Below are 9,546 nucleotides of genomic sequence, written 5' to 3'. Positions count from 1 at the left end.
AATGAAAAAGTAGATCACCAAATAAAATCTCATTCAGCATAATTTCTTCTGACCAGCTTTACAAACAGTAAAAATACTGGTGCTGATATTGTATGCTTTTATTTAAATTTTTTAAAAGCCATGTCTTTAGTTAAAGTTCACATCATATTTAAATCTTAGTACTGCACCGTGTCACATTATGATACTATTAATAATACTACTAATAATACTACTATCGCTACCACTCTACAACTAACCTTCTATCCTAAGTTTTCAAAGTGCTCAAGTGAAGGGCCAACAGCACAGTTTTGCCAGCTGTGGAACCTTTGGAAGCATCTTCATTTTAAAACCGCTGGAACATATCATAAACCCTTGAACTTTGCTTGCGTCACTGTGGACAAAGTTAAATCTGTATTACCCAGCACTCACCAGACAAAATCTTGAGTACACGCTGCCTCTCACACTGTGAAATGCAATACTTACTGATCTCCGTGCTCTCATTGTTTCAACGGTACCATTTAAATGTACAGCATGTGTATATTTTTCTTCCTCATACATATTTCATGAGGAGAGAAACACGGACTCTGATACTGTCCCTGTGGTAAACAATAAGGCCAATGATGTGAGAGAAAACTGTACATTGGTGGCTCTGACCTCAGACTAACAAAGGCACAGGCCTGGAGATCACAGTATTGAGTAAATCTAATCTGAACCTTGGTTTAATGTGTACAGCTGGCCATCATTTGCCCAATCAACCATCAGAAAACCGTAAGAACATGTCTGCATATCACAAAGGCATTTTTCTGCTTGACGTCGCACATTCACTGTGACACAGTGACATAGCAAAACACCCATACCTGCACAGGATGAGAGGATTATTAGTGGAAATGAGGACTACTGAAACTGCCAATGGCCTGCAGATCAATATGTCTCATTAGAGGTTGGGACAATTCGCTAATCTCATTCTCTAATTCACTAATCTCATTCTGTAATTCACTAATCCCATTCCCTAATTCGCTAAACTCGTTCCCGTTATTGAAAGAAAGTTTTGTCTTTTGTCACCTACCCCCACTCGCATCAAATTAATTACACTTCATTACGGTATTTACTGTTTGTTTTTTTTTTGTCTTATCTACACATTATACATAACAACGCTGAAGTAAACACGACACACTAGAGAAATCAGTTAAAACTGAACACGACAAGTTTCCCTTTCTTCCTGAGGTATCACCGGGGTTGGTATAATGCTGCCTGACAAATGCCATAGCAGGTCTGTGAATATGAAAAACAGTGACGGGTGTCCTCTTTTCCCAGACACCAGTTAAAACTGCCTGTACAATGGCAATGTGTACCAGATACAAAGCCTAAAAAAACTGAATAAATTCAGCATCACACAACATGAGACAAGTCCAGACCTGTCCCAACACCCTCTCAGCTATCATTTACTAACAAATGTGCTGCTAACATGTATTAACTCAGAGAACTGAAAACGCTGTATGGACACGGTGTCCCTTTATGAATAGATGAATGCGGTAAGTTTGACACACTGACCACATCCAAGTTTGATACAAACACTTTTTCTCAGTCTCATTACTTGTGCCTAAAAACAGTGGAGTGGAGAACTTGCAATGTCCTTGTGAGAGGAGACCATGGTTCACATCACCTGTATGATACAGTTTCTTAATCAAACAGGGCTATCATTCCAGGTCAAGCCACTGTACTCAAAAGCATCTTGTAATGCCTGCAAGGTTTTCATGGTGCAATTCCCATACACAAACCACGCAGAAGCTTCATTTTAAACATCAACAAGAGGAGAGCAAGACAAGGTGTTTCACATTTAATTTGTTTGAAGATCAGGTTACTGATGCACCCAGTAAATAATCCATGGTTGTTGTGTAATACACTTTCTTACCCCTCGTTCCAAATCCCCTCATTGTTCTGTTTTCCGTCTCAGCGCTCTTTAATAACTGTGGCGTGTCATGTCCCTTTGTGTCTGGCATTTCATCACGGTGCTAGATACCCTCACTGACCACATCAAAGACAATATACACATGTCTTTCTCATCAACCTGAACACTTTAATCAGAAACTCAGTAGTGGCTCTATAGCCTACAATACAGCATAGATATATAAAGGCAGCAGTGTCTCTGGGAGGAAAAATAACTGAATTGAAAAACAAAAATGAATTCAAGGTGCTGCATCTGATTTTTAAACAGTTCACATAACTATGCCCTACTTTTCTTCTTATGACAAATCACATATCTTCTAATCAGCACACCCCACACAAGACTCTGGTACACTCCTCCAGAAAAATGTAGCATGATTATGTGTATATATATATGGGAGATAATGATGTATTATTGTATCATATTTGTAGATGAAACAGGTTCAGATCTTCTCAAAAAGCCCAAGAAAGGTAATTTACTGAAAAAGATCAGACTCAGTTAACATTTTCCTCACATTTTACAAGCAAGCAATTCGTTTCAGAAGACAATAATGTACTTTTCATGTGAATCATTGCTGTAAATGATAAATTTTAATACATTCCAGCATGAACCAAAGTTGTAGATCGCACCACCTCGCCTCTCGGAGGTTATGAATGCTTAATTACGAATGTGAAACGTTGAAAAAAAATCAGTTAGCACATTACTGTGCAGTTAACAATACGTCAAAGTGAAACATGGATTGCAGTATGTTTAGTTTATATTTATTCGTCATGCATTGACTTCAGTACAGTACAAGTGAGCCGTACCAATCGGATATTCTTACCTCTCTTTTTTCCCCCTGTACAAGTATATGACGTCACTGTACTTGTTTGGAGGAGGAAAAAACACAAAGCTTGAAGTCATCCTTAATTTAGCGTATACTGACACAGTTTATGACATAGTCGAAAAATCATATTTTGAATCATGTCCACACCAGCAAGAAGACGGCTTATGAGAGATTTCAAACGGTAGTTCTATCATTTTTAAAGTTCTGTATGTATACTGACGTTTCAATGTAGCATGCTAGCTAGCAAGTTAGCCAGTGGCTCGAAATGCTTGTGGCTAAGTGTCCATCGGGGAAGCAGGGCCTGTTTTATTTCGACAGTTTTGTGGTTAGAATTGTGTATACTATTTATAATGTACATATTGGTGAAGTCGGAATGAGTCTAAACGAGAATGGTAAATTCTGTGTGATGGTAGCAAGCAAGCTACACCTTTAGCGACACCTGAACGTTTCGTTCTCACTCATATCACTCAAGTGGTCGGCAATTCGTGAGCGGTGTTCCTGGAAGTTAGGGCTGCTAGCTGACGAGCTAGTAGACTGCAGTAACAATATGCGACGCTGTCCTTAAGAATAATTTCTTAATGTTTAAGGTGCCTTCACCATCCTATGTACGACTAAGAGGTCAGTTATTGCAGCAGTGTTAAGTAAGCATGCGTACTTTCATTCTGCTATCTGTCTATTTCTAGGCTAGTAATATTTTCCTATCTTAATGACACTAAACAGTCTGTGTTAAAAGCTAGAACCAGACTGCCATTCCTTGTTGTGAATATGGTAGTCTTAAAATATCAATACCAGGCTGGTGTTTTATCTTACGCGTATTCCTCTATGGCATACCTGGCTTCTCTCTCTCGCTCACCTTTAGTTTAAAGCCCTGCTTGTGTACGTCCCTCTGACTATGACAGAGCGGTAGTGCTGTGGTAGAATACTGTCGACTTACCTTAAATCTGTTCAGTCATGAAAGTGGAAAGCTAACTTAGTTTGAAAAATATTAGGTCAATATAAATTTGAAGCTTTTCTTTAGAGGTGTCTCATGGGATGTTTGTGTGTAAATTTGTTGTAATTTAAACCAATGGATTTGGGGTATCATGAGAGAAAACATGAAAATGACTTAAATGGTAAATCCAAAATGATGGAAATGTATTAGCTTGTTAATTCCATTGTGCACTGAGCATATACATCTATTGCTCATGTTAATTTATCATTCAACCGAAAAGCATTCTTCCTTTCAGTGGAAAGGGAGCTTATGTTGAATGAATAATTTTACTTCTGTGTTGTACACCTGACTGTGGCCAGCTCATTTTATGCGTCCAACACAACTCATTGTCAGTGATGCAGACTGTCTGGAGACTGTCATGCGTTGATCTTTTAACAGAAATGGAGTCCCGTGTGTGTGCATGGTTAAGACTGCTCATGTGCAGTCTGAGAGGTGGATGAGTGATGAAGAGACAGCTGTGTTGGGGTTTTGTTGTTCTGCAGGTCTACACACTGCTGATATAATACACATTCTATCTGTGTCTGTCAGACATTTAAGGCATGAGGAGATGAGAGTGTGTGTGGTCCTGCTGACACAGTGAATTGTTCTCCTTCTCTGTGTTCTCAGACTTCAGGAAGACCCTCCGACCGGTGTCAGCGGGGCCCCGTCAGAAAACAACATAATGCTGTGGAACGCGGTTATTTTTGGGTGAGTCGTGGAGTTCATGCACACACATTACACCCCAGTGCCATCTGACTGAATTTTTATTTAGGAAATGTCAGATCTGTCGTTCCCGTCTGTCGATGTAACAAAGAGAATATTTGTAATGGATGTGTGTGATTTAATGGATGTGTGTGTAAGATCTGATTGAGTTGTTAGTTGTGAATTGATTGTTTTGTACATTTGGTAATGTACTGTTGGAAAAGGTATTGATTGTGTTTATGGTTTTACTCCAGACCTGTGGGAACACCGTTTGAAGATGGTAAGCTCCTTATTTTGTCAGCTCTATATCAGTCATACACATGGATATCTCCTCTAATTGAAGAGATTGTCATGTTTTGTTTGAACCCAAAATGAAACATTTCCCCTGTAGCTATTAGTAACTCAGTACAGAATTTGATTATTCACATTCAGTAGTCTTGTCCAGACATAGCTCATTCAGTTTGACAGTGCACATTGTGTCCTGGGCTTAGTGACCATCTTACCAGGCAGCAAAATGTCATTGTGCTGAATCATCAGCCCACTTTTTCATGTCACATCAGTAATGATGAAAACAGCCTTTTACCTGCATTAAAGTCTCTTGCTTTTAATGTGGAAGATGTGCTTTTTGTCATTAGTTTTTTTGTTTTGTTTTGTTTCTTGTCCTGCAGGAACTTTTAAACTAGTGATAGAGTTTTCAGAAGAGTATCCTAACAAACCCCCCACTGTCCGGTTTGTCTCCAAAATGTTCCACCCAAACGGTATGACTGACGGATCTGAGGCCAAGCAGTTTACTGTCATCTGTCTCTCACACTGTTCAGCTCATTCCAAATACATTATTCAAAATGTACTACTGTCATGTTTTGGAGGATACTGTGCATGACAGAATGTTTTAAATGCTGTTTTAGAATGTTATGTATTTACCTGAATAGTTATTGGTTTAAAATTTTGCAAAGCATTTTGCATCCCCAGTTTTTGAGTGATGCTGTTGTTTGCATAAGCACTGTGCATTCACAGTGAAACCTTTTGACTGTCCAGTTTATGCAGATGGAAGTATATGTTTAGACATTCTTCAGAATCGCTGGAGTCCCACATATGATGTGTCATCTATTCTGACATCAATCCAGGTCAGTCATCTTCATTCTCATTAAACAGCAGTGTACAGTTCATATACAGAATTGCAGTACAGTTTTCTGACAGCCAGCAACTAAAATCTAAGTATTAAACATTTCAAATCAAAAATCTGTTTTAGCTTGCAATTGTTTTTACCCCATGTTCACTTACCTGCTGAGCAGAATTACCTGTCAAGTCCTGTCAGCCTTGTTGTTCAGTAGTTTTAGGAAATGCATGTAAGCTCAGCTCTGTTCCTCTGTTTGCCAATGCCTGAATGAGGTGTATTGCACACAGATGTTCAGACACCATGATGCAAAGCAGTATTGTTATAGAATCTTTTCCCTTTGCCTGCGTGTTAATTTTGTTCTCTGTGTTTCTGTAGTCCCTATTGGATGAGCCTAATCCAAACAGCCCAGCCAATAGCCAAGCAGCACAGCTCTATCAGGAAAACAAGCGGGAATATGAGAAGAGAGTGTCTGCGGTCGTGGAGCAGAGCTGGGTCGACTCTTAATGCCGTGCTCACAGTCACGGCGCCTCCACCTTTAATCAGCCCTGTCAAGCTTTCTGTTTACCTCATCAACACAACGACTTTGACATTATAATGGACTCACGTGCCACATGGAAAGAGGAAAACCAATCAAAATCATCAAAATGATAACTGTAGGGACTTTTTTTGTTTGCCAGCAGGTTTAAAAAAAAAACAACAACTGATATTTGTGTTCTCATTTTATTGCATGATGTGAAATAAGTTATTTCTAACAGAATTTGTAATATATCTTTTTTTTTTTTTTTTTGGAATGAGGCTGTTACTTTTGTTTTCTCAGATTTTTTTAAAACTGTTTTCTTAGTTTGAACAAAGTTGGCTGTTGGCAGGTCTGCAGTAAGGCATACAGCATCGTGAAATGAAAAAGCCCTGAAGTACTTTCTAGTTCAGTACTTGCTTTATTGCATTCCACAGTAAAATTCAAAATAACAGCATAAACCTGGAATCGAATTAAATGCACCCTGACACAGGAATCAGTGAGCCAAGGAGTCCCCCCGCTGATGCAGATATGGTTAATCCCAGGGGGATCTCCACCTGTTTACCCATTCGATTAACATTCTTAACTCACATCCACATTGTAGACAAGGGTCTACCATTAAGTTGAAAATGACAGTACTCAACATGCAGTCCTGTACAATATTAAAGAGATCATTTTTTCATAGTATGACAATTTCCACATACAGGAGGGGGCAAGTTAGTTAGTTTTTGTGAATTTTATCCTATAAAGCATTTATACGTATAATATGCTGTACAAACAAATAAAAACACATTTTACAAACTTAAACGTGGTTATGAATTGGGTCTTTATTACATTAGTGTGCTTTTGTGCTTTTTGAGGAATTTTCCTCATGTGGTGCTAGCTAAGTTTGCAAAACACTATTGTATCACTGCAAAACTCAATAGCAGTATGCAACAAAAGACTGCTAATTACTAGATGGATAATTCATAGAATACAACATGGCTTTTACTTTAAATTTATAGATAACTTGTTAAAAGCGTACAAAATGTTACCAAGCTATAATATTGCCCTTCCTGGGCTGGCTTGAACTGGTACAAAAACATTGTAAAAGACGAAAGATTTACAGTATGACAAATCAAGAAGTAAAAAAGATGCTTAAAAGATGCTTTAAAATTGGGAACTTCAAAAGCAATCCCAGGCATTCTGCCCAAATTTGAGACGAATTTTTAAAAAATGGGAAAACCCCGGACATCCTGACGTCTTCTCTCCGCAGATCTTCGGCTATCGTCCCTAAACAGACAAAGAACGTGAGAACATTATCACTCGTTACGGAGCACACGTGGGGTAGTGTTTGTTGCTAAAATTAAACTGTAAACTATACCTGTTGTTTAACTATTTCGTCTCTGGTTTTAAAAACAGGCGCATCCTCAACTACAATTCCCTCTGCCATTTCTTTCACTTTCTTCAGGAGGTCTGGACTATATCTGAGTACAGAGAGGTAACAAAGTTGTTAGGTAGCCAGCTAGGCACCAGGGAAAGCTCTGTGAGCAGAGAATGTATACAGAAAATTGATTGAATTCATTGGTGAATAATTTTGTCCCGCGCACTGTGAGCACTCACCGGCAACCGAGGAAGACGTTGTTTGCCCATACCATAGACAGGGCGAGAAGGTGGTCTAGTTGGGGGTCTTCATAGTCGTTCATGTTTCTAAAAATGAACTCTCTTCTAGATTTCCAGTGTTTGTCGCTTTCCGAAATAGTGCGAAATGTTTCAACACGGTCTGCTACCTGCCTATTTTGTTCAATAAAATCTTCGACATCCCCTGTAGCCATCGTTAAAATTTAAAACCAAAGAAATGTTTCTAAATGGGACCAGAACAAAACATAACCTAAACACAAGCTTCGTACTCACGGAAGAGCAACGCACGACTTCTTTTGCTCGATGGTGGATATCGCTCGAAATCTTTTGTCACAGTGCCACCCTGCGGTCAAAAACAGCTGTGCAGTGATTGTCTGCTCAGGCACGGCACGGCATAAGAAGATCAAATAAAAAATATTGAAATCTAAATGTTAGGTTTTATACTGGTACCTTTTCCATCGCTTAAGTGGAATTTTATATATTTGATTATGCTATATATTTTTATTCTGAACTACGTAGCTCCCTCATTTTCATGGAGTGTGCTGAGGTGCGTGTCATTGCTAATAGTCGAATTTTGTCCTGACTGTTGGCTCACCTTGGAATTCACCTCAGGAGAAAGTTTTTTTTTTTTCATGTGCAGCTCTGCCCATCTGTGAGTATTGAACATCACAGGGCTAGGAAAACTTACCTGACTTAAAACTTCATCATTCTTCTTTTTAAGTCATCAAGAAAGGAATAATCAGGTATGATTCTCAACAAGTGACTACAATAACAGTTTTTGTCTGAGTGTGTGATGAAAGGATTAGGAGGAACAGTGCTGTAGTGTTTGGCCAGGGAGACCTACACTTTACACACTTGTGAGGATCAAGATGAGGGAAAAAAATCCTTCCCACAGTTTTCAGAAGAAAACCTTTAGGAGCTTGTTTTGACTTGAAGTCCACGATATCTTATGGGATCCCAGTGGAAGGACAAAAAAAAAAAAAAGGTGTCACATAGACCACCTCCACTGCCTGACTCCATTCAGAGGACAGGTTAGAACAGCATAGACCACCTCCACTGCCTGACTCCATTCAGAGGACAGGTTAGAACAGCATAGACCACCTCCACTGCCTGACTCCATTCAGAGGACAGGTTAGAACAGCATAGACCACCTCCACTGCTTGACTCCATTCAGAGGACAGGTTAGAACAGCATCCAGGTGAGAGGCGGGACACAGAGGACAGGTCAGAACAGCATCCAGGTGAGAGGCATTGCATTCTCACATGTACCAACACACGAAACTTGTACCAGACAATGGAAACATCTCTGCTCTCTGAACTTGACAAACCTCATAACCTAATATCAGTTTTCCTACCAGGTGTTATTTCCATGTTTTGTTACTTCTGTGGGCTCTTTATTCTCATAATGTCAAATGTACATGGACGGATCCCACACTAACAGCACACAAATATTCTCTCATTAGTCATCCACAAATGTGTAGAATGTTCTCTCGTATCCCACACTGTGCATCACCAGGCAAGCCATGCTGCCCTCATGCTGTATTCAAAACAGAGAAATTAATTCTTTATTGTTTAATATATATTTATACGCATCATTCACTGACATGCATAATAAACAAAAACATTTGTGAACTGATACTTCTGTACTTTTTTCTCTTGGTTAAAAAGAGTGACACTTAATTTACCCTTTAATTTAAAAAATCTGGTGACAGATCCATGAGCCTGATCCTGGCCAGTCAACCAATTCTGTCAGAAACATAACCATGAGATATGCTGACTGTGAGATAGTGAAAATCTTCACCATAGACTTGAAAACACTGCATTTAATGGCTGGGAGACAGATGAAATGTTGTTACACCGTTAAGGTTGCACAA

General features: G+C 39.1%; 2 protein-coding genes across 3 annotated transcripts; one reads left to right on the top strand and one right to left on the bottom strand.

The window, feature by feature from the left end:
• Positions 1 to 2,809: 2,809 nt before the first annotated feature.
• ube2b (ubiquitin-conjugating enzyme E2B (RAD6 homolog)) lies at positions 2,810 to 6,310 on the top strand. Of its 2 annotated transcripts, XM_030793588.1 has the most exons (6): positions 2,810 to 2,931; positions 4,348 to 4,428; positions 4,677 to 4,702; positions 5,091 to 5,180; positions 5,458 to 5,546; positions 5,915 to 6,310. In XM_030793588.1, the coding sequence occupies exons 1-6, from the start codon at positions 2,888 to 2,890 to the stop codon at positions 6,041 to 6,043; spliced, it is 459 nt and encodes a 152-aa protein (XP_030649448.1). In that variant the 5' UTR covers positions 2,810 to 2,887; the 3' UTR covers positions 6,044 to 6,310. The 2 variants fall into 2 exon arrangements, with proteins under 2 accessions (XP_030649448.1, XP_030649449.1); XM_030793589.1 differs by lacking the exon at positions 5,091 to 5,180.
• A 585-nt stretch (positions 6,311 to 6,895) lies between these two features.
• Positions 6,896 to 7,936, bottom strand: cdkn2aipnl (CDKN2A interacting protein N-terminal like). The gene is made up of 3 exons (XM_030793761.1): positions 7,656 to 7,936; positions 7,417 to 7,519; positions 6,896 to 7,325 (listed from the first exon to the last, which is right to left on the bottom strand). Exons 1-3 carry the CDS (start codon positions 7,865 to 7,867, stop codon positions 7,317 to 7,319), a joined length of 324 nt encoding a protein of 107 aa, XP_030649621.1. The 5' UTR covers positions 7,868 to 7,936; the 3' UTR covers positions 6,896 to 7,316.
• Positions 7,937 to 9,546: the final 1,610 nt, after the last annotated feature.

Source organism: Chanos chanos, chromosome 16 (assembly GCF_902362185.1).
Source record: "Chanos chanos chromosome 16, fChaCha1.1, whole genome shotgun sequence".
Classification (NCBI taxonomy): Eukaryota; Metazoa; Chordata; class Actinopteri; order Gonorynchiformes; family Chanidae; genus Chanos; species Chanos chanos.
The sequence above is the reverse complement of the archived record's forward strand: the minus strand, read 5'-3'. Positions and strand labels throughout refer to the sequence as shown.

What these genes read in the sequence shown, in the direction of transcription:
- cdkn2aipnl (XM_030793761.1), bottom strand. Translation starts at nt 7,867, where the DNA reads ATGGCTACAGGGGATGTCGAAGATTTTATTGAACAAAATAGGCAGGTA. An exon ending in AACGTCTTCCTCGGTTGCCG is followed by an intron (nt 7,520 to 7,655) that starts GTGAGTGCTCAC and finishes CTCTGTACTCAG; the next exon opens with ATATAGTCCAGACCTCCTGA.
- ube2b (XM_030793588.1), top strand. Translation starts at nt 2,888, where the DNA reads ATGTCCACACCAGCAAGAAGACGGCTTATGAGAGATTTCAAACG. An exon ending in CTTATGAGAGATTTCAAACG is followed by an intron (nt 2,932 to 4,347) that starts GTAGTTCTATCA and finishes CTGTGTTCTCAG; the next exon opens with ACTTCAGGAAGACCCTCCGA. An exon ending in CAAAATGTTCCACCCAAACG is followed by an intron (nt 5,181 to 5,457) that starts GTATGACTGACG and finishes TTGACTGTCCAG; the next exon opens with TTTATGCAGATGGAAGTATA.